Genomic DNA, 25,494 nt, shown 5'->3' with positions numbered 1-25,494 from the left:
TACGAGGGTCATTCAAAAAGTAAGTTCATGCCTCGCTCACTTCTTGGTAATTTTCAAAGTAGAAAATTATGAAGCAGTGAGAATGTGGCAATAAATTTAAAATATGGTTATCGTTTGCCCTAAATTGAGTAAAGTTGAATTAATGGGTTTATTCAGACACTTTTGTTCTCTTGGTTTGCTTAGAGCTAGCAACAAGAGAAGGGAAATATGCACACGATGAAGACAATTGATATTATCACTACGACGCAATATTATAGGAAGCTTACTCAGTGAAGATAATTGATAATACAAAAACAGGATACCTGCTATTGAACTATGACCGCAACAACGCAGTAACGTAGGAAATTTAGTCAGTGCTTACGGATGCTTGGACGCGTGACATTGCATCATGCGTCGGATATTGTACATGTGTCATCTGTATCGTATCCTGGGTGCGGCAGTTGGTAAGGACCAATGAGGAGGCTAAAAGGGCAATAGGTTTCCATATTTAGGAATCTGACGCAATTTATGGTCTGATCACCACGAGATTTGGGTGTGACCCGATATCCTTTAAGTCTGAGGATCCCCAGCCCTCGGTGGGATTCAAGAGTCAGCCCTCAGGTGTTCCACAGTAAGTGCAACGACCAGAGGAGTAACGACTTACTCAACCTTACGAGAATTCAGCAAGGTACGTAACAAAGATTCTTATAGAACCTTTTCTTGTATTGGGGATGTCATATCAAACTCAATTATGTTTTGTCTCCCTACGATAAAGCTCTCAAGATTAAAAATGACAGTCGTATAATTGCATTTCACTGTCTATCCTCAGAAAAATTTTGATAGTAAAAACTATAGTGAATACTCAATAGTAATCAAAGTAATGAGCTATATGTTGCTTAACCAATCATATAAACAAATCAGACAATTATTAACCATAAATATAACGGTAAATACTTAATAACTTCCAAAGTACTGAGCTGTATGCTGCTTAATCAATCATGTAAATAAAAATTCAATTAATATTAACAAAAGCCTTTATTCAACCCCTAGATTTAAGTTCCCATTATTCCCAAGTAACTCTTGGTGTATATCAATATTTTTCTCTTATGACAACTGCTAAGCAGTTCTCCAAATATATGGGAAAATAAAGAGCAAGATGAAACTAGAGAGCTGCCCCATCGTCACAATACCTCATACGGATACTGAATGTTGGACCTATTTGAACTCTCAATGTGTCGCCAATTACGTAAATTGTTAGTTCTCGATTTTTTGGTTAAAAAATCCAAAATTTTCGAAATTTATGTTTATAAATCCGTACCTGTACGTACGAACCGCAAGTCAACTTACGTCAGTTGAACACTAGTCCTCGCTTAAAGCTACATATCGATAAAATTGGGTAATTAGCGGGCTCGCAAAAATTCAAATTTAGGTTCTTTATTTTCTTTACATTTCTGTTTACAATATATTTTTTTTATTACACGCTTTGTTTCTTAGATATCAGTATGATACTTCTAGGATATTATATTAGTGATGTACCAAAGTTTGTTTGCATCTTCCTATAGTGCGTCCAGTAAGAGAACGTCTCTGACAGCTCGCAGTGACATTGCCACTACTCGCGTGTCAAGGTTTTTTTCGGTGCAACTGTAGTGGCAATTTATTAATGGTATAAGACAGTTTGATCGTGGTTGGTAACACTGGTATCAAAGTGGGGGGCTGCAATGTCCCACCGCATGAGGTAAGAAACGTCAGAGACCATCTCTTGTTGGTCGTGCTATAGTGGCATTTTCAGCCATGAAAAATCTTAATTCCCGATTTTAAGTGAAAAATCCTATTTTCCCCTTCTGATTTTCCTCTTATTGGCTACATTGGAACAAACGTACCAGCCTCGTCTTCGGTCGACAGAATGCACCACAGAGTTTGAATAGGATAATTAGGGAAACTGCAATATCTGCATAACTTTAATTTTAGCTTCTGAGGCGAAACAAATTTTAAAATTTCGTGTGTACGATGTGAGAGACTTTTTTCTTTCAGTCTTTGTATGGAAGCCAACACTTTCAATGTGCATTGTTGACAGATAAAAGAATTTTTTGTCGAGTTGGACCAATGTGGCAACAGCGGGAAATGTGCAGTTTTGCTAGGGAATTTTTTTGTTAATTTTCACCCCTAAATTTTCCTACTTTTGGCAACACTGCAATCAAACTTACGTCATACAATTGTCACATTCTTCTACTAAAAACAAGGTCTTAGCCATACCAATCGGGTAAAGTAGTCTTGGAGCAATAATGCATTAACTGAAAGTCGATGAAATTAAAAAGCGCACCGTACCGAAAGGGTTAAAAGCAAGAAGGGTATTGTGTAAAACATCACATATGAAGGTATCCTCCAATCCCTAAGGAGCAATCACTTGACAAGATGTCATTTATTCAGCTATGTTAATCTGCAGCAGTGTTAATCCAAGTTGATTTTGAGTTGTATCACTTTCCTATTACAGCAATGACAATATATTGTTCCTTTTCCTCGCTACAGTCGAATGACACTGTATCGAACGAGAATAACTATGATGATATTTTTAGAACTCACCACACATTAATAGTTAATATACTTCACACATCTATCATTAGTAGATAATTCCATCTTTAAACTCTACAATAAATACGAGGGTCGTCCAGAAAGTAAAAGAACGTTTTGGCATGGTTAAATAAAAACAAACTGTATCAGCACCAAACTTACAAAGCCACAGACCTTACTTTACTTTTTCTATGTAATCGCCAGTTGTAATAAGACATTTCGTGGGACCAATTTTTCAATGCCGATCTTACTCATCTGTCGCCGAAGATTTGAGCCAGGTTGTCACTGCTTGCTTAGGTTCCTCATAGTGAAATTTGTGGAATTTTTTCTTTCGACTTTTTCCCTTCAGTTCTTCCGTAACAAGTGATGGTCTCCCACCCCAATCTTCATCATGCACGCTGGTCCTTCCTTGATTAAACATAATGCATCATTTACTCACTGATGACTCGTTTATTGCACCATCACCATAAACATTCTTTATTTGTCTATAAATTTCAATAGGCTTAACTTTTTGCGCGTTCAGAAAACTAGTGAGACTCCGTACTTCACACATCTGGCAGGAGTTTCGAATGGCACTGCTATTTTGAATAGCTACAAAAACAACTAGGGTGACCATACAGCATTGATACTCCGCTCACATTGAGGTGAAGGAACGAGCTAACTGCCGCGATCGCAATAGTGGGGGTTCGGCGCCGCGCGATCGTTCCTTTTGAATGGCCCTCGTAAATATGATTATATTTTAAATTCGAAGGGCCACAACTGCTGGGACCTAAAAAAAAAAAAGTTCTAGACTGCTCCCAGGAAAGTTTCATTCAAGATAATAGCTTGGCATTTCTCTTGTTCTCCAGTTATGCCTTAATTAAAGATGATGATCGCTTAACATTCCTATTACACTAGCCACACAACAGAAGAAGCTGTTCACTGTAAATAACTGAACATACAAGGTGTAAGCCATTATATTATTCTATGAAAATTGTTCAAGGGAAATGAACATTGACATATTAATTGAAATTTTTTATTGAAAATTTGTGAAAAATGAACACATACCATAACAAGAAAGACTTGTTCATTTGAGGGAAGAAAAACAATAAATAATGAAACCATGAACTTATCAACAAGCAGTCACATTTAAAACAACGACTAATGTCTTTCTCTACGCTTCAATCATTGAAATCAAGTGTTTGTTGACCGACTTAATAGTACCTTTATCAATATATATAATAACCCTTTACAAATGGAGCTATGCGTTTAACTACTTTGTTAGTACTTGCAAATATCCACATACATACAGCAAAACTCGCTTACATTATTTTCTTCATATACAAAATGAAAAACTACAATTTCTATATGCTCACTTAAAAAGAAAAAGGCATTCATGGTTTTTATTTAAGGTACATTATTTGTTGCGTCCGTAATTAAATTGAACCTGAGATTTACCGGAATGTTCTAAATCAAACTACAATTCATTATATATTTTGGTAAAATTACTTTTGTAGCAAATTCAGCTTGGTTTTCCTGGTGTAATTCATTTGCTACAAGTAAAGTTACAAGTCAAATTTAGTCTTAAATACTGAATCACTTAGTACAGCAAAAGCACACGTAAATCATGTGTGTAGCAATCTTAAAAGCAAGGCGTTTTCAGACACCATTTATCATATTTTGATCCATTGTACATCTGAGCAAAAATCACAATTCTTATTACAGAATACACCACATATAAACTTAATCGACAATTACATTGTGCGTTTCATTTCTTAAAAAGCTCTCTTTTTAAAAGGAACACAAGTAATGTTGTGGCATTCATGTAAACATACATTACCCTGGAAATTAATCAGGACTCAGGCACCTATGATACATTGAACTGGAAAGAATACAGTTTTCAAAATCAATTTAAGTATAGTGTAAGATAAAAACTTAATTCAATTTGGTATAAAATTTTGAAAAGTAGCTCTTCCTTATTGTGCCCATCAAATCCTGGAAAAAGAAAGAACAGTTTGTTGTAGTAACTTTGGAATTTATCTCAAATCGAATTAAAAGTGTCATTGAATATTGCTTCTAAACCTGTTACTGCACGAAAATTTCATTCATCATCGAATATTATATGTATTCTTCGCATCTTTATTGTGAAACACGTGAATTGCAGTGAAAAATTCAAACCCTCACTGTGCCATACACAACAGTGTACAAGTAAAAAAAAGTCCTACACGCGATATAGTGCCAAGCAAGTTTATTCTCATTACCTTCTTTTGGTTGGTCGTTTGAGATTATATTAATCCTTCTGATTCAAAACCGTCCAGTGAAAAAGTAAAGTTTTGTTTAAAACTGATCCAATATCTATAAGCTGAATCACATAGTCCTGTCGATAAGAAGTGACACAAATTTACCGATTTATCAGTAGCAGACGACTTACATAATTCTGCTAGAGCATATCCGGCTTGCCATAAGGACCAGACTGTCACGGGATCAGGTCAAAAGTCGCGTTGTGTGCTAAATCGTGTCTGGAGATTCCAAATGCAGATGAGAGAAATTTCAAACACGTAACCTGTGCGTGGGGGCGCCCTGGGTAATTAGCAGAAGATGCATATACTTTATATGTTGATTTTACTCAATTTGTATCCATATTTATCTTACGTGCTATACATCGTTTTTAAGCTCTCCATTACGTATTTGCAATAGGCTTTCCATTAACCATCTTATTATAGTTTCTGAGGTATGTGGAAGAACTTCAGTTTTTTTCATTGATTTTCCATTGACTTTAATGTTCACAATGGCGTAACTAAGGGCTTGGGGGCCACCCCGCAGACAACGTGGAATGGGGCCCCTTCTGTACGTCCTACATCACGATTTGGGGCCCCGTGATGGCTTCTCCCCCACCCCGCAATGCGGGGCCCTTATTTACGTCCCTGAATGTTCATGTTTCGTGCTCTACTGACTATGCTCCATTTGGGCTGAATTTCAGCCATCTCTCCCAAAGTCTGTTCACATCATTGCAGCCGGATACGTCCTTATATTGATTGCTTAGTTAAGGAAAAAGATTGCGATAGTGTAATTACTTTTCGTTAAAATAATACTACAGAAGGGATGCAAGACCCTCTAAGTCATTTTATTACTTCACTTAATGATTTGAGTTCAATTCAGGAATATGTATGCTGAGGTGTGGATGTAGTTGGTTTCAAGTATCAACTGGACCCACAGATGGGGATTCCGCTAATCATATGCCTATAAAGCAGACTTCATATGGTCACGAATTTGGAATTCGATTAGGCATCTAAGGTAATCCACAAGTGTATAAATAATAATGAAAAGTTTTACTAATTGGCATTACTTTACTACTACCAAATCTCTTAACATTTGTTCTTTACAGGGCTTGAAAGTTCAATGGACAGAGGAGTCTTCTATATTCCAATTAACTTTGTATTCCATGTAAAGTGTACACTTTCTTGACATTTAGTAGCGAACTTCAGTTCTAAATTTACCACAAAACTGAAGCAGAAAAGTTAAGAATTCTTCAATGGTCTGCTTAAACTTCCACATTTCTCTAAGAGAAACAAAATCCAGAAGTCATTTTAAAAATCTCTGCATAATAATCTCTTCATTTAAAAAAAAAAAAAAAAAAAAAAAAAAAAAAAAAAAAAAAAAATAGTGCTGTTAAAATTCTATTATTTTCCTGCTGTTACTGGATATTAGTTTTCAGTATTCAACTAATTATTAGTTATCTGAACAGCAAATATTTGAATTTTAACGCCACTACTTGATAGTTAAGCAAAACAAACTGGTGAACAGTGTTTCAAATATTATTGCTTCCCCCTCCCCTTCTCAGGCAAATCAGGCAAATTTTGGAACAACCATTTCACTAAATAAAAAATTTAAGACTTTTTCTAAATTCAGTACTAGTTTGAAAAACTATTAAGAGATGGATTTAGAACAATTTTCGCCACGGAATGGAATACGAAGAGAAGTCACAAAGTTTCCGTAATGTTGCAGTTTTGGTATTTGTAATGCAATCAAAATGACTTGTATAGTACGATTCTTAGGTTGCCTACTTATGAACCTAACTAGTGTCAACAAGTCTTAAAAGGCAGTGTACGAATACAGTGTAGCTGAACGGAGGACTGTAGTGATCAGTTGGCGCAATTTGACAGATCAAGCAACGCTCAACCATCAAGTTCATATGCAAATGAGAAAAACCGGCTTCAAAGACTGATAGCCTTAAAAATAGTATAGCACTAAGGCTCTTCCCAAAACTATAAATGGGCCTCAAAAGAGCCCGTCAAAGAAGAGATCAAAACGAACGCAACGGCTGAACTTCACAGAAGATCCAAAAGAGGACTTTCGCCGATGTTTCCAGCAATCGTAGGATCGCTGGCACAAGAGTTCCGAAGGTACCTCCTTTGAAGGCGATTAAGTAAATTTACTTACGAGGGTCGGCTAATAAGTTCTCGGCCTGACCCCCTTCCGAATGTACTACCCTGATGTAATTGGTCATGTGAAATGTTGATCTTTTGTGTGTTTAAGTACCAAATTTCACGATTCTACCATGAATGCTTTTTATTTTACAGGTAATTGAATGAACCATGGCGGAGCCAGATGTCAAATTCACCAAATAGGAGTTGTGAGGTGTAATGAAGTTGTTCTTCCTGCAACAGAAGTCGCCCAAGGAAATCCATGGTTGCATGCTAGACACATTTGGTGGACAGTGCCCTTCATATTCCACTGTGAAGAAATGGTGTGCGAACTTCAAGCGTGGTGAATTTTCAAAAGATGGTGACAGATGTGGCATGCCAGTGTCAGTGTCAATTCTGGAAAAAGTGGACCAGATTCATGACCTGATTTTGAGCAACAGACGGATTTCGCTTCAGGAGATAGCTGACAAAGTGCACATATCCAAAGAACGTGTTGGGTCAATAATCCATGATCAGTTGGACATGCGCAAGCTTTCTGCGAAATGGATTCCGAAATGTTTGAACGCGGATCAGCAACCCGAACGTGAGAGATCATAGCAGGTGATTTTACGGCATTTTGCGAACTCCAAGGACGAGTTTTTGAATCTGCTTGTTACCCAGAATGAAACGTGGTTACATTACTTTGATCCGGAAACCAAACAGCAGTCATGTGAGTGGCGCCACTCAGGATCTCCAAGGCCCCAAAAAATTCAAAGCACAAAAGTCCACAGGGAAGGTGCTTGCCTCAATATTCTGGGATAAGGATGGTGTTTTCCTCTCAGACTACCTTTAAAAGAGTATTACTGCAGTCTGCTAGCTAAGGTAAAGAACGCTATTAAAGAAAAGCGCCGGGGAAAGTTGACACGAGGTGTCTTGTTCTTGCAGGACAATGCTTCCGTCCACAAGGCTGGCAGAACAAAGGATTTTCTGAGGGACCTAGGGTTTCAGCGCATTGACCACCCACCTTACTCGCCAGATCTTGCCCCTTCTGATAATTGTTTCCAAAACTCAAAACAGCGCTGAAAGGACAGACATTTCACAATGGCGAAGAGGTGATAACAGCTGCGAAACCGTTTTTTTGCAGACCTTGAGGTTTTTTTTTGGGGGGGGGGGGGTTGAAGAAGTTGCAGCATGTAAGTGCCAAGTGTGTTGACTTTCGAGGGGACTATGCTGAATAGCCTCACACTTTCATGTCTGCAGCTCAAGTCCTGGGTCGGGCCGGCCGAGAACTTATCAGCCCACCCTCGTATATTTCGTATATTGTGGTAATGAAAGAGCTACAAAATTCCGGGAACCTTTTGACTGCCCCTCGTATCACTATCTCTAGTAGCTTTTTTTAATTTCAGCATTTCCACACTCACGCTTTCTTATCCAAGTTCTGCTCTCTTTACTTGCAGTAGTTAAGCAGGGTCACTAAGCCACTGAACGGTTTCTTTTCGGAGTGTAAATCGAATGCTTGGCTTTTGGAGCAAGTTCCCAGGTTCGATTTCCAGTAGACTTTCTCTATGAAGTTACTGTAAGATCAATACTAAATACTGTGAAAATACGGAAATACTCAGCAAGGCGCGAGTGACTTATATAACATTAGTTGTGAACAACTGAATTATATACAGAACTGGTCATTATTAAACATTTTTTTTTTTTATATATATATACTGTTATAGAAGGCAGTATTTTCTGTTTAAAATTGTTACGTTCTCTTAATGCATTTGTGAGAACAGTCAAGACAACTGCATCATCGTAAATTTCACTCCACGAATACACAAAAACTTCCTAATTGATCAGCGACACTTTCATTAATCATTTCGTCTACGTAAGAATATGTAGATGGGCTAAATCAATATTACCCAAAGCAGTCGGGTACCCCACGAATTTACGTTCTCAAGTAGTTTTAGGCTAAATAAAATTTTTAGACAAAGCCGATGAAAATGCTCACTCAAGTTTTTATTGCCAACAGTATTATCGCTTAATATTACACACAATTGCCTGTTAGCAAATTGTTAAATTTGACCGAATTATAGTTAAATACGGGTAATCCAAGGAACTGATAAGGTTTGCGAATTCATCAATGATAAACATTGGTAAAATTTGCAACATTGCTTAAAATTACGTAATTGCAAATTCACAGTTTCAACTACCAAAGCAGCAAAGGAATGCAATAACCACTTTTAAACACTTCCCACAAATGAGTCATTCTGAGCAGTATAGCAACCTCTATCCATGTTTTGTGTATCTCCGGAACAGTTTGCAATATCAACTGCTGTAAATAGTATAATTTCCTTCGTTTGTTGAAAACTATCTGCGTGATTAAAAGTGATAGTATGTAAGGAGCTGATCGAAATCAAGGCTTTGGGTAAAAACCCATTCATTCTAATGTGCCTATCATGATCATAGTATTCGATGCCACGTCCGTCTCAGTTGCAGAGGCCTCGAAAATTTTGGATGAGTGTGATGCTGTAGCGTTCTTAGCTTGTAACACTACACTACACTAACTGGTGGTGGTTTCTTTCAACATGTAGATCTGAAATGGGTGTAATGTGGCGTAGTTTAAGAAATACAAGTGCTGACTAGATAAAACCATTAATCTGGTGGTATTACAGAATGTTAAACAATTCAGTCTTGTTATAAAAATAAAAAATAAAAACTTGACCACACCTTGCTTTAGAAGGCTACATGGGTGGGAAATTCTAATAATTCAACTGTAAAGAAAGGTCTCCATTGGCCAAAGGAAATCTAAGTTTGATTTACTTCCAACTACAGTTAAGGCTGCAGGACTTTCAAAGAGAGATGGGTAGCCAGTATTATTATTATTATTATTATTTGGACCATTTGTCAATATTTGCATTGTACAGTTTTAAAAAATTCCATCCTATAGGATACGGAATTATGGAACTGGACACAAAGTCTGGTCTGACAAATTCAATCAGAAAGCCTCTCTCCAAATAGAGCCAGTAAGCTTTGGAAGCCTTTGGAAGAGCTGCATTCAATTACTTGATGGATAGTGGAAATATTATTGCCTAACGTATTACCTAATAAATTCAGAGCTATCACAAGAGCAACTCCCCGACTTTTCAAACTTTTCTGGCTCTAGCACTTACGTAAACAACTACAACTACCTGTTCTTCTATACAATTTTAAAACTTAATATTCGTGTTGACGTTTTTGGATAGAATACCGCTAGAGCCTTTCTATTTTAAGTGTGCCTTCGGAAAATATATGAAACATACTTCAATCCCACCCCCGCCACCCTCTTACGAAGGAAATCTTCCCTTTGCTTTGGGGAAAGAAGTGAATGACCTCGGCGGTGTTGCCAATTTGTCATTCAGTCGTTTGGTTCTGGCGAGTCAAGATGGTAGGCTACTTAGAATGACTAACAAGACAGTGCATAGCGAAGCCCGTGAAATAATTCAATATGGCAACCCTGTCAGTCCAACTATTCAAAGATTTAGGCCACAGCAACCTGTCCTTCCTCTTTCGAGGGGGGTACGGGAAAACATACATCGACAGCAGCGGCACACTTGAAACACAAAGGCTCTAATACACGATTATTTTAAGCATCTTTCTAATGCACTTGCCAACTATCTTGAAAAAGATTAAATTAAACTAGAGAATACGAGGAACCTTAAGTTTACACAGTCCATCTAAGTTTCGAGAATGAGTGTATATGGAAATGACAACAGTCTAACGTTCATCCCTCCTCTTTTGACACTAGTGGCACGGGTGGAGAGCAGCAAGATCCGCTTTTGGAAATACTGTTATCTGGCTTTGTTCAGTTCACTAGCAACTGCCTGTTGCGTATCAAATACAATCAAATCTCTGTACCTTCAATTTGGAGTTGTCATGGAGGAGGAGCCTCTAGTAGGATCAGGAAATTCTGGTTTCAGACGTCAGTCTCTTCAAAAACCGATCAGTAGTGGCTTTAAACTGCTGCTGTGATGTGATGTGACCACTGGGTATGAATTCCTTGTGAACCATCTCTCTCTAGTCCAAGAACATCGTAACACGAGAATTCTGGAGATGCCTTTGTTCGAATGCGTAGAATCTTTACAGACCTAACACGCTGATGGCAACTTTCGTTTGTTCTCCTGACTTGGCTCGAGCAGATTTTTCTGTTACCCAAATTAAATCCAAACTAAAGGGGCAGAGGTTTGACTATTTCTAATATCCAGCAGGTTGTTACCAGTGAACTAAGCAGGATGACAAGATTTCTAGGAGCGATCTTACAACTCTATACCCGTGCCACTATTTGTATCGAAAAAGGAGGAATGTATGTGGAACATGTGGTTAAGGTCACTATTTTATTTCTTTTTCATGCAACCAGTCTTATCAAATATGGTCATATAACCTGGGCAGCCACTTCTTCCACCATCATCATCCAGAGATGGGATTAAACCTCAAGTCAATTCTCTTTGGGCAATTGTTATCTTAAGCCAAAGCATTAAAAGGGGTTTAAATACGTATTTTACAGATTGATTACAGATAAATAATACTCAATTTTAAAACTAATCACAACTTCAACAACGAAATCACAGTTAACCATGTGTAACTTATTTCCACGTACAAAATTTACGGTTATGTGAATAGGAGCAATTCTTATTGAAAACAGAAGTGTACAAGTTTGCAACATAAAATGTGTCACTTTTGACAATTATGCAATACGATTATGAATTCAACATTCACCTAATATAACGTTTTTCAACCTAGCTCGATAGTGTCGTTATTTCTTATTTCAGCCTTTTGTCTTCTATTCTTCTCGACTGATTGAATTCTAGTTAACGTACATTAAAATATCCCAGGTGTGAGCAACATATAAAGTTCAGTGTTGATAAATTATCCTACGGACTAACTTTCAATCTCTCAAGGAAATAGAGAGGCGCCCACATATTAAGAAACACTGCAACAGAATGTTGCGATATTCGTGGGGTTAAAAGTGAAATACAAAAATAAAAGTCGAAGTTGACCATTGCATCAGTGATGATTGGTGAGTTTCCTATTACAGCCTTTTTATTCCAAGTGTACCCTTGCTGGCGCTGCTGTCTGTTTTCCCATACCTCCCTCGAAAGGAGAAAAGTTGTTCCGGCAGAGATCTTTCAGCAGCTGAATGCGGACAGGGTTGCTACACTGAATTATTTCACGAGCTTTGCCCTGCACTGTCTTGTTAGCCATTCTAGGTAGCCTACGATCTTCACCCGCCAAGATCAAACGACTAAATGAAAAATTGGCAACACAGTCAAGGCCATTCCCTTCTTTCCCCAAAGGAAAGGTTTCCTTCGTCGGATATATGGTGGGGATGGGGCCGAAGTATATTTCACGTTTTCCGAGGGCACATTTGAAATAAAAAGACTACGTCAGTAATTTTTTTCACAAAATGTCCACACTCCCTGAAATCACAAACGTCTCTACGATCTCAGTGCAAGAATAATAGAAGAGTCGAATAATAATTTTTCAAACAAGAAGAAATAATAATAATAATAGAAGAATCGAGCAACTAAAATGGCAAGTTCTGATGTATTACATTACAGCTTAGAATTAAAACCGCTGCTTCATTACGTGAGAAACGGTAGACTATAGGACAGTAAATTTAAAGCCACATACGTACTAATACAGTTACATGTTCAGTAGTGCATTAAAAAAAAATCAGGGAACGGAACCTAGAGGGACAGCGGGGCTGATGTAGTTAATTTCTAAAATTCCTAATGCAAATTTTCAAAATTAACCCACGGGAAATTTCTTTCCTGCGATGCGACACTTCCTCCAGGTTCCACGGAATTCGTCAACTTCGATTCTGGAGTTTGGCATGTCATTACCAAAAAAACGGGTCACCATATTCTACATGTCCCTTTGTCACTAACTTCGGAACGAGACGAGCCCAATACTTTTAAGTCAAGATTAAAAACTGTACTGACTTCTTGTACTCCTAGTAGCTGAAACCATTCTCAAGGACCATATAGGTTTAAATCTTATTCTGTAGGAAGATTTTCACCTGCTTGTAGCTTCAACGTCTGTGAAACTTCATCTATATTCAACACCTACAATACGAAGCAATGTACTTTAAAACACTAACCTGTGCAATGTGGCTTCACAATCCTACACCTCCCCCCCCCCCATAATTTACCTAAAGTAAAAACCGATCTGAACACTATAATTATTATCTAATTCTAAATCTGTTATCTTGCAGGAATTAGAGTACTAATATCTACTCGAAACTCTTGACATGGCCTTCTATACATCCGTCATACAACTATGAAGGAACTCACGAGAAGTTGTGTTGCTAAATCACTGGTACTTGTTATTTTGTACTTTTTTCAGGAATGACAAACCTGTGTGAAGAAAATTCGGAGTAATAAGTAATTAATTTTACAATTGTTAATATTGTAGTCTTCCCTTAATATACATAGGAATGTAGCACAAGTAAAACCTGATATGCACAGTAAGTTTTGGCAACACTGAACTTTCGAATGGATTCCATACTTATTTGATGGAAATCAAGACTACTTCGAGAGTAGTTAAGTAGGTATTTCTTATACCTGAAAGATAAAAATAATGAATTTAGAAGTGGGTAATAATTATAGTGTTAAGTGCGCTTTTCGCTCTAGTACAGTTTTATGGAGGGAAAGTACAGAAATTAGAATCCCCTCCACTTAATTATTTACAAAATACATTCCTTCGGAGTTACTTCATATAAAATTAAAAGGTACCACTGGTATTGAAAATACGAGGGCGACTAGGAGTTTTGAGATACAGCCAACGGGACACTGTACAAGTAAGTTTCCCTGGATGACAAGTGCCCTTCCTTTCTTAAGTGAATTTGCTTAGCCTCGCGACGATCATGCCATATGATGTGGTGAACGATGTCGCTAAGTTGATACCATTTGCACCGCAGCTATGGAATTGGGAGCCATGGTTCTGTACGATTTTAAATATGGTTTAAATGAATTGGAGTCGCTGGCAAGGTTGACATGAGCGTTTGACGAGTGCACCATCGCGTGCAACAGTGTTTCGCTGGTTTTCAGAATTTAGATGTGACCGGACCCCATTAAAAAACGAGGGGCGCGGTGAAAGGTTATCAACAGCAGTGACAGTGATATTGAGTGTGTCCTTGGAATTAGTGCGCAGAGTATTTCAACCATCCTGCACGAACACTTGCGTGTGAGAAATATTTCATTTCGATGGGTGCCACACAACTTGGCTGAAAATCGAAAATGAAATGAAATCTTTGAGTTTTACGTCCCACGGTTATGCCGGTTAGGCTAAAGGAGACGGTGATTATGAGAGATGAGTGAAATGGTGGAATGAAGAAAGTGGGAGGAAACGGGAGAACCCCGAGAAAACCCACGAGCACGGTGTTTGTCCACCACAAAGTTCACTTGGCGGGGGCTGGGATCGAACCCGGGACCCCAAGCACCAGAGGTGAACGCTCTACCACTGAGCCACCGCGCCCCCCAGGCTGAAAATCGAAAACAGACAGGCGTGGAATGGTGTCAAGAAAGGGAGACTCGTGGAGGGTTTGAGATTGTGAAGGGTGATGAAACCTGGATTTACCAGTTTGACATTTTTCTGTTCTCTATGTTGGAGAAATTTCATGGACATCGGTTTTCCCGCCTTGAAGCTGCTGCGAATGCTTACAAAGAACAGTTAGGTGCAGTGCTTGAAACTCAATGGCACCAGTGCTTCAAGGACTGGTTTAGAAGGATGAGACGTGTGAAATGTTCGGGAAAATACTTCGAAAAGTTAAAACAGTTTAAATAAAGGTGTGAGTACTCACAGTTGCATGTCTCAAAACTTTTCTAGTGACCTTCGTATAAACGTGTGAAGGTCTTACTATAAAATGATTCTATTCACCTATTAGGAAGCCCACAATATTAGTACACTTTAATCTTGTAATATGTACACGCATGTCTAAAATTGAGGAGTTCGATGCAAAAAGGGGGTAAACTTGCTTACGCCCTTATTACATCAAACGCATTTGTGGCTTTTGTCATGCTTCTTTAGCCTCCTGGTACCATTTCAATTAAATATCGGAATAAAATGCTACATATTACATTATTTTATGTAAGAAAGAAAAAAACACTATTAAAATTTTCAACATAGTCTTCAACTGCATGTTTCAAACTTAGCCCTTATTGCATCAAACTCTTCAATTATTGTCGCATGTCTATAAATATGTTGTTGTTGTAATATAATTTGATAACGAATTCACCCGGTATTTCTTGTAATGTTAGTATGTGTATAATCAGCAGACATGTATGTGCCAAATTTCAGGTCAAAAGAGCATTAAATAAAAACAATAAAACGAAAATAGAACTTCCTTGTCCTTTTAGAAACATTGTTTTACTCATTCTAATTTTCGTATTTACAATTCTTTTCCTATGAAATTTACCACAAATATACATTTCCCGATTATACAGATAGTATCAGTATTAAAAGTACCCTGCAAAATCATTATCAAATTATATTCTTACAAGAAGACTGTTATTGATATGAGAATCATCTTGGCCATGAGGCACATTTTCCATCCATACATTCTATTCATTTTAATTCAGTTTTTTATTGCCACAGAGGGCACATGAATACAATTTTGTATATTCACTACAATGATTCTAAAAATAGCTTTCGAAATTTTAACTTGCCAACATATGAGTGAGGTAGTTTAAAAAAAAGTTCAGACAGAACTGAGAGAGATTAATTACAACTAAACCGATTGTTTTAATTGTGCTTTATAACCGGGTGGGAATACTCCAGCGTAGCGTAATAATTGAAGACCTACGAACTTATTCTGGGAAAGCAACCGATTCACTAATTTATTCATCTAAAATTTGTAATTTTTATTCGCATAATCCTTGTGGTTTAATGAATTTTCGATTTTGTTAACTTCCAAAACGGGATCCTCTGGCAGGAGTGCGATATTCTTGGTACTGAACACCGTAGGCGGAATACGTATGCTACCATTTCATTTTCCGAAAACTATCGAGGAAGAACAATTCTCGTTTATGTACAAGGAGAAACCCTTCGTTCACGTTCATTGTTCGTGGTAACTTTTGTATGTCCAGCATTGGAGCACAGATATAGAACTAATGAACTAAGCTAGTATAGGCTTATGATGATTGCCTAGAACAATTATTATAGAGTATATAATGCAACAGCTCTGAAGTAAACCAATGCTAATTAACCATTGGTTCTGCATTCTTAAAATTCCCCGTTTATTGTGAAGATCAAACAATAGTTCTACTGCGTTTCGTTCTGCTTCCATCCCTCGCTTACAAGGGCACGTCAGATACAGACTGTGCACTTTAAATAATAACTGATCTATGGAACCAGAACGTTCCCATTTACAAAAGCTCTCCATTGAGTTTTGTCCTCAGCTAACTGGATCCAGTTTCTACTTGGTACTACTGTGTCTGTAACGCCTATATTGTCCCATTTGCGCCTAGGTCTTCCTAATAATAGTTTTCCGATTAGATTTCAGTTAAAACTTGTATCCACTTTATCGAAAGTATTACTCGAGTATTTGATATTTTAACGTAGTAAATTTTCCTTATAGCATATTTTAGAAAGCTACAGGTTTTCTCTGAAATAAAAATACCAAATAAAATAGATTCCAATGAGAATAACGGACTACCTTCCACCAATTTTGTTTTCAGGATTTAAAAAGAAAAAAAAACCGTAGACAAAGTCCTCACTTTAAAATCTTTAACCAACCTTCATTACTTTAATCATATCCTGAGTCAAACAATTCTATATCTGTTCAATAAATGTGAAAATGTTCAAGTAGCACAGAAGTAACTCAATTACTTTGAATACTTCAATGCTGAACAAATAAAAACTTGGGAAGCAATGCATGTAGAGTACGATTTAAGAAATTTGAAAGTCACTACACCCTAATACTATGGATGTACTATGAACCTTAAGGTGATAGTCTGCCCTTCACAGAGAACTTTACATTTGTTCTATTATGGGGAGCACTTACTGTTCAGATTTGTTTTAAAATTGCTTGGAATAAGCTGGAAGAACGTTTTTGACCATCTACCAATAAATCCTACTTTGCCGCAGAAATGACTGGTTCCATTTGACTGTGCCAAGGTTTTAATACACGACCTTTGATTAAAATCTGATCCGAACCACTACTCAAGTTTGTATGAGGCACACACAGTCACAGAGATCGAACCTTGCCAGCACGCGGGTAGCCACTTCGGCACGAAGGTGCTTTGTTGTGGAACCAATTTGGCCCTGAATCCTGAGAAAGTACACCACTTATTCACGCATGTTAAGAATAAAGTGCAACTGTGCCCCATACGTGCATTTAAAAACAATTATGAACAACAATGCAATTATTGTACGTTATTTAGTAAGCTACGGAGGTGCAGTGTTGAAACCAAGTTGTGAGTATAAACCAGCACACGCTTAAATAAGATTACCACGTTAAGGAAAAAAGTAAAAGAATTAGAATAATTACAAATAAGTTAATACGTATACAATGAGTGTACAAACGAAATTAATAGTAATAATTTTACTTACCGAAACAAAGATTCCGAATGCCAACCAACGATACCATTTCTTCCGTACGAGATTTGTAAGTTGGACTGTATTTCCGCTGTGTGTGTCATCTTGTTACTTTCTGATCTTTTCCCCTAACACGCAGAAGTGTACTGAAGGAAATTCGATTACCATTTAAAGTTAGTGCTTAATTTTAACATTTCTCCGGATAGTTCATACTTAGAATTTTACGTCGTTTTGTTTGTGGACTTCGTAGGTATTGCTGTCGTTTATACGCGCCAAGTTTCACTCACTGTCCCTTCCAGCTTTTAATAAATCAATAACACCTTCTCAATATTTTAATATACTGATTTACATAGGGTGATAAAGTTTATCGACGGAATATTGTTATTCTCTTGTTACTTTTCATTATTTTTTTCAACTTTTCACAAAAACACTAATTAAAATCAAAGTATACTTGGAACCAAAGTGTGACTTAACCATGCTAAAAAGGCAAGATTAAAATGATCAGGTTCTTAGTTATGGTTAAATTAAATTTTACTTCTAGTGTCTCAAATCATGCTTCTGAACTGTGTACGGAAAAGATCCCTCCTGGGAACCCATTTACTGCGTCTTGAACTGAAATTTTTGCTCTGTTCCGTGTTAGCTTGCCTTACAGCTAAAGATACGGGCAGACCTTATGGCCCACCGGCTCTGTACACGCACTTTCCGTATCAATGCATATTAAAGGGACGTGGTTAACACCACTCACAAACCGCCCGTAACTTCTTTCAGGTAGCAATTTGGTATGATATATTAACCTCTGGACCACACCTGAAAGAGGACAGAACATGAAAGTAAATCCTCGCCCCCACCAGACATCGAACACCAGTCAGTCAATTGGCAAATACAGATTACGCCCACAGAATTCCGTCGTACCTCCCCTCTCCCCAGCCCAATACACTATATGGTACAGTTATGTCCCAATATAAAAGTAATTTGAATGATCCGAACTGTTACTGCGCAAGTGATTGTAATATCCGTTTTGATGACCATTGCATCCTTCGTGACTGCTGCTTTCTTTAAGTTTTTCACTCACTTTTTCAAGTTTATGGGACATCCCCTCCCTCCTTTTAGGTGGGATTTAAAACACGAACATTCCCTACGAATATCTGATTCAAGTGAAATTCGTATAGCAAAATGTGTGTACAGGGAACGCTAATATTTGACGATCATCGAACACAACCATAGTAATGTGTGGTACTTTATATCAGTTTGTCAGAAGATGCTAGCGAATGCACATTCCACATGTGAGCGTGGCCATATAGAAGAAATTGTCAAGCAGCCCGACGCTCGGCTGAATGACGCTTGCGTAGGTTATGTCGTTCGTCGGTGTTATAACACTAAGATTTCCCACAATAGACATCCCTACGAAAGCATACTTGAACAGAAAGGTAGTCCCAGACTACTGGATGAAATTGCGTTCCTGTGGCAATTGCCCATGAACCTGCTCATCGCGAATAATCTGATGTGTGAGGATTGACTGTAGCACCTACACGTATGTAGAGAGAACAGTGGTAATAATTTGTCTCATGAGAAAGGCCGTCTGTGTGTAGCTGGTAAGTGGAAAAATTAAGCGTTTGCGCACATGATATATAGAACTCGCATTTGGCAATTCTTACGACGTACTATCGGAAAATTTTAATTATCCCCCAGAAGCTACTGAGTGATTTTGTACCTTAATCTGTGTACACATTATATCTTACATATATGACAATATAAATTATTCATGTATATGAGGTACTACTATCCATTTCATAAAGATAGGCCCCTGACTTCGCGGTACTCCCCTGACGTTCACTCAAAACTTATATTGCATTGTCGTACCTCGTTGGAATTGTTGGAATGTTATCTTTTCAACACTTAAAGCATAACAATTTTCTTTGTACTGTGTAGCGAGAAAAAAATAGAAATTAATGAAAAAGTGCGTATTTTATAGTACTTTTTTGGTAAACCAATGTTTATACGACTATATCTCGGAAACGAGATAACGTGAAATAATTCTCTGTGTACAATATGTAGATGCATCCATTAGCTGTAAGTTGTGAAAAGTTCAGTTTTCATCACTTGATACTTTTTGTGTAATTAAAATAAATGTATGACGCTCTGATCTCCTTTATCGAGGTAGGTAGAGAAACGTACAAAAAACAGTTCGAAAATTTGGTACTCCAGTGTTCCAAATATTTGAAGTTTTTAATGAAAAAGGGTTTAGTTGGTAGAGTATTTATTTTTTAAAACAAAATGTTTATACGAACATATTCTGTGCGTTAAGCGGAGAGCCATGTTGCAACCCAACCTTTAAATTCCCCGCGCTTATATAAAGAAAAAGCATACAGTAATTCGAAATGCGGCAACGCTGTATAGATCATCTCGTGCTGTGTTGTCGCGTTAAGCAAAATTGCAGCGCGGAGCCTACTTCATAACAATATATCTTAAAAATAATAACAATGGATGAACGTATCTCAATTAACATCGAAATAAAACGTTGAAGTAACACATCCAAAAATATATTTATCTACTTACCTCATTCGCTTTCATCACTTGTTGACTCATCGCTGCTGCTACTGCTGCTATCTTCCTGGACACTTACTAACAATGGTTCAATTTGTACCTCAAGATAGTGAGCTCTATCAGTATACAGTTTTTCCAGCTTACGAACATGTTCTACTGCATTCTTCCAAACATCAGAAGGCACACTCTGCAGAGAATCGATGCACAATTGCATGACATCAGCTATTTTGAAAGTTTTGTTTTCTGCCGCAACTTTATTTTTGACGAATGCCCAAATAAGTTCAATTGCGTTAAATTCGCAATGTGCAACGGGCAACCACAAAAGTTTGATTTCCTTTTCAGGTATAGTACGTAATATACTATCCAGAAGTAGTTCCCTCCGTTTAAAGTACGGTCTAGCATATTCAAGTAAACCAGCCTTTGTAAGGTCATCAAATGACGAAGCATTTGGCGGAACGCGAATATCATTATTTTGAATCCATTCAATGATATCGGCCTTTTTCCAGCTCATGGATGGATTTCTCGTTTCTGGATTTATCATGGTGTGATATGGAGCTTGGTCAATGACAATGGCTGATTTTGTCGGAAGGCTGTTAACAATTTTTCTAAACCATTCCTCATAATGTTTGGCATTCATTTCTGAATGATAATCTGAACCCCCTTTCTGTCCCATAAAGCATAACTTTTCATCTTCCAGAAACCCATCTTCGTTTCCAATGTGACACATAATCACTCTTTTCCCAGCTCCGGATGGTGTTCGAATTCCACCATTCCACCCATTAACTTGTTGCACTGCCCCCCTATGATAATCGAATGCTTCAGTTGAAGTATCCGGCATTATTTGCTCTTGCCACCCATACTTTTTCGAATGGTTTGCCCCACACCATGACTCGTCCGTGTAATATATTGTCCATCCATTATTACGCAAAAACGTAATTTCTCGTAAGAAGGAATCCCTCTGCCCAGCTACCCTGGAACTCTCCATTAAAACTGGTTTTTTGTTAAATTTTCTGTATTTAAACCCGATTTTCTTCATATGCCGCCAAAGAGATGTCTCGCTCATATCCGGAAAATCACTCACATCGGTTTTCAATTTTTCCAAAACGCGCCTTACCGTGGGGAATTCTCGAACCGCATAAAAATCATGCACTTTTCGCCTAATTACCCCTTGCATAAACTCATCCAATATATATTTTTCTGGCCTACCGGAACTTTTCCTTGGAGAAGAAACCTCCCCACTTTCGCGGTGTTCTTTTGTAACACGTTTCACAGTTCGCTCGCTCACACCAAGACATTCGGCCGTACGCTTCACTGGTTGAAATACACAATTGCTTACACCCTGCTCTCTCTCTGCATCAAAATAAGCTCGGGCTTTAATAATCATCGCCTTCTCGGAACTTCGCAAATGATGCATGATAATAACATGTAATAAAACAAAACGAATCACTAACACTAATAGATGAATCAAACGATAGACACTTTTTCAGTAACACACTTCTCTCGCACTGCCCAGCTACCACGATTAAAACTCAGAGTTCGAATGTTGTGTATATACGTATTCAACGGGGTTTTGCATCACGTTGAGTCTGATCTTTGTATATATGCATACATATATAAGCGACATTTAAAAAATAAAGGGAAAAAGAAATGTAGCCTTAGCAATCACGAGTTCACCCCGGTTCTACAATTAATTCCTCTGCCAAATATAACAGAGAAACAAGGGTCTTTTGTTTTCTTTCAACGACGTGTACGTGACGGGGGCTGTTTCTGCGTCTTATCATCTATTGTAAATCATGTCGCACTGATTACGTTTTCAACACTCTCCCTCGGTTCATAGGTGTCTAAAACTTCCATACATCATATATGTTTATTGCAGTGAGACGGGCGAACGAGCGTTTGTATTTTTCCTGAGTAGCCTATTTCTCGTGCTTTTTTTATTGAAAAAAAATGTCGAAATTTCTTCTACGGACAGTGGTATTACAGAAAGAGAAAGAAGGAGTAAAATTTTGAGCAACAATGAAATTGCAGAACTGATTAATGACTCTGTCTCAGATGGTTATGAGCTATTATTCTCTGTTCAGTGGCGTATCCGGGAATGAACAAGATGGTAACTCTGTTTCAAGTGAACCTGAATTTGCGCCAGAAAAAAAAAAAAAAAAAAAAAAAAAAAAAAAAAAAAAAAAAAAAAAAAAAAAAAAAAACGCGTCGTTCCTATTCGAAGGCAGATTCTGATGTAGCTTAGAGCGATAAAATTTAAGTCAATGCAAAACATCTGTTAAATGGTGTCCCGGGAATTGATCAAAATGCTTAGCTATCTACAGAGTATTCCCCCATATAAAGTGTTTCAGCTGTTTTTACCGATAAAGTTTTATAGTTGCAAAAGAAAAGAATCAACACGCAAAAACAAAAATCTTTGTTTTCTAAGTGATAGCATATTACTTCAATTGAAAACAATAAATTTTTTACACTAATTATTCACATGTACCTTGTACGGAAGCCAGCTTTACGCGATTTTTACAAATTAATTACGCAATAGCTATTAATATGTCTGTCAAATGGTGGAAGAAGCTGCTTTTTCTGCTGTTTGACTTATCAGTTGTCAATGCTCATACACTGTACAGGAAGAAAGCAGGAAAATATCACACCACCTGCACTGAGCAGGCATTGAAGTACAGGGACCATCCCAGTTTTCACCTGGTGGAAGGCTGGTAGCAAGGGACCATTACCCGTACAGAGTTCCCTTATTATCCTCAAATCCTAATAGAGCAGGACAAAGGTGATGTAAAATGTGTAGCATCCGCAAGATAAATGGAAGTTAAAAAAAAATACTAGCGTTTATTGTTTGATATATGAAGTTGGATTTCGCGTGTAAAAGTGCTTCGAAATGTACTGGGACTTCTAGAACTGAAAAGAGATTTTCTAAGAAGTGTAAGCTCAATATTACATGTCAACTAAGATTGTACCATATAATAAACTTTGAGTGTGTGTGTGTTTCTGTGTAAGTGTATTTCGTACTGTATGCAGTAAAAGAAAAAACTGACGACAAGTAACAAATTTTCGACGACGATCATATGCAATCCAAATAAGATAAGCGGTTCGTTTTTCTAATTTTAAACAATTGGTATGTTTACTGTGTATCCTGTTAATTTCTAAGAAATTGGTTAAAACTCTGTGGAGATATGAAATTTTTAAAAAATACCTCTAAAAAGTGCCGGACAGTGTGCTTGACAAGTTTAAATACCCGTCGGGCTGAGAGTAACGCGCCAGGGAAATCTGGCAACGTAGCACTCCGTATAAACTGCGATAGCGAAGGGCGCGAAGCAGAGAAAATCATAATGTCATATTTGTCATTATTTATCTTTTAAAATAAATCGAAACAGTTTGGTTGAAAAAGGTACTTTAAGATCTTTCCAAAAGTTTTTTCAGATTGATGATACACCGCAGCAATTCAGAGATAATGAAGTCTCACTTTTCACTGAATAACAAGAAAATTACAAAGTGTTGAGTAATGAAATTTTCAGAACTTACAGATAATAGATGTACCTACATATCGTGCACAGGAAATTATTTCACGTTACCTCGTTTCCGAGATATAGTCGTATAAACATTGGTTTACCAAAAAAAGTACTATAAAATACGCACTTTTTCATTAATTTCTATTTTTTTCTCGCTACACAGTACAAAGAAAATTGTTATGCTTTGAGTGTTGAAAAGATAACATTCCAACAATTCCAACGAGGTACAACAATGCAATATAAGTTTTGAGTGAACGTCAGGGGAGTACCGCGAAGTCAGGGGCCTATCTTTATGAAATGAATAGTAGTTCCAGTGCAGTATAGGATGGAGAAGATTATGCTCTTACTGTGGTCGTTTCTGCGTTTGAAGGGTTACAGCACCCAATAATTTCAGCTTTCGCAAGATGTCAGTTTAAATAGGACCCCGCAATTCACAGAATTCCGTCGATCTCTAACTGAACATCCACCATAACTAAAACACTCTCAGGACAATTCTCTACATTTTTATTTATTTATATATATATATATATATATATATATATATATATATATAAGTCCTTCCCCTCCAACCTATACAATGTGTGATATTGAAGTAGGTAGTCTTCTTGAACTTAAGTGTGTTACGTAGTAGATATTCCAACAGCTTTGTTTTATTTGTATGATCCTTACCTAATCGTGTGTAAATAGAAAACATCTACAAAAATTTAACGTAATCGAATTCGTCTCCTTTGGTCAACATTTTCTTCAGGTATTTACAACCAATGATTATGTCCCTTTGTAATTTGTGTCCTTGTTTCCCATTTCCATTTTCGGCAATGTCATCTAATCTTCCACGTAGTTTCTATATTCACTAGCTTATTCATATTTTCATGTACGGTGAACTATTACTGTGTAATGGAAAACTAGACAAATTAGGGAATCCTTCCATCGCACTTGTTTCTACCCATATTAAATTAAAACTGTAAATTACTTTTGCGTTTTATTCTACATTTACACGATAATTATTGTACTTAACCTTTAAACGCCAAAAGGACGCAATTGCTGCTTCAAGGGTTTAAACCTTAATACCTCAGCCCCACTTAAGCTAGAAAGATAATTTTGGTATCGAGTTCCTGACGGATGGAGCTTTACGCCGGTATGCATTTTATGTACGTGGGGATGTATCACGGCGTAGAGGGAGTGTAAATTTAGTGTTTTTCGTCAATTTTTTGGGGGGTCATTGGTACGTGAAGCAACGAAGTAGTCCACAATCTTCTTGATAACTTGCAAAAGTACTTGTTGCTTTTATTGGGGGGAGGTGGTTGACGTAAATTACATATTCTGGACGGATCCATATAAGATACCTATTCACTGAATTGGTCAAGAAGTTAATTCTCGTTGGAACTGTGTTTCATAAGATTTCCAACGATATGTGTCATGACAATTAAGTGTGGGGGTTCACCAGGGCCCACAACATGGTCAGCAACACCCCTTCGAAAATGTTATACGAGATGCTTTTATAGAAATTTTGTTCTGAATCTCTCTTTGTACTGCAGCAATGGCTTCTCCATTTTGTCAGCGTAAAGTGGCTAAGGGTGACAAGAGTCCCTGCAAATTATACTTTTCTTATGCTTTTTTATTTCTTGTACGAACAGGGCGGGAGTGCACAAGTGTTACCTCGTTGGAATCAGTGTTCTACAGGCTTTCCAACGACATATCAATCATTACCCTGTAACAATTAGAGGCCCCAACGCAAAGAGTATGATCTTGTTCAAATCCCTGGCCAGTGTATAAGAGTTGCACTACGTGATATCAAATAAGTTTTAGTTTGATTTCCGAATAGATGGAACGATTTCAGTAAAGTATATCTAGTGTGTATCTTCACCAGTAGTTTCCAACTGAATGCGACGTATTTGCTTTTCGTCTTCTCTGTGAGGGGAAAGAGCTGACAGGCAAATAATGCAGCG

The 25,494-nt window shown here is 37.5% G+C and overlaps 1 protein-coding gene across 2 annotated transcripts in view; it reads right to left on the bottom strand.

The window, feature by feature from the left end:
* Window positions 1-3,548: 3,548 nt before the first annotated feature.
* lark (RNA-binding protein lark) overlaps window positions 3,549-25,494 on the bottom strand; it is a 58,439-nt gene continuing 36,493 nt past the window's right edge. For both annotated transcript variants that reach the window (XM_081760518.1, XM_081760519.1), the window contains one exon: window positions 3,549-4,521. In XM_081760518.1, the coding sequence (XP_081616644.1) occupies window positions 4,515-4,521 (7 nt within the window). In that variant the 3' untranslated portion in view covers window positions 3,549-4,514. The remainder of the gene's footprint in view (window positions 4,522-25,494) is intronic.

The sequence above is a fragment of the Thermobia domestica genome, chromosome 5 (assembly GCF_964235325.1).
Source record: "Thermobia domestica chromosome 5, izTheDome1.hap1.1, whole genome shotgun sequence".
In the NCBI taxonomy this organism is placed as follows: domain Eukaryota; kingdom Metazoa; phylum Arthropoda; class Insecta; order Zygentoma; family Lepismatidae; genus Thermobia; species Thermobia domestica.
Note: the sequence above shows the minus strand (reverse complement) of the source record. Positions and strands in the feature narration are given on the sequence as shown.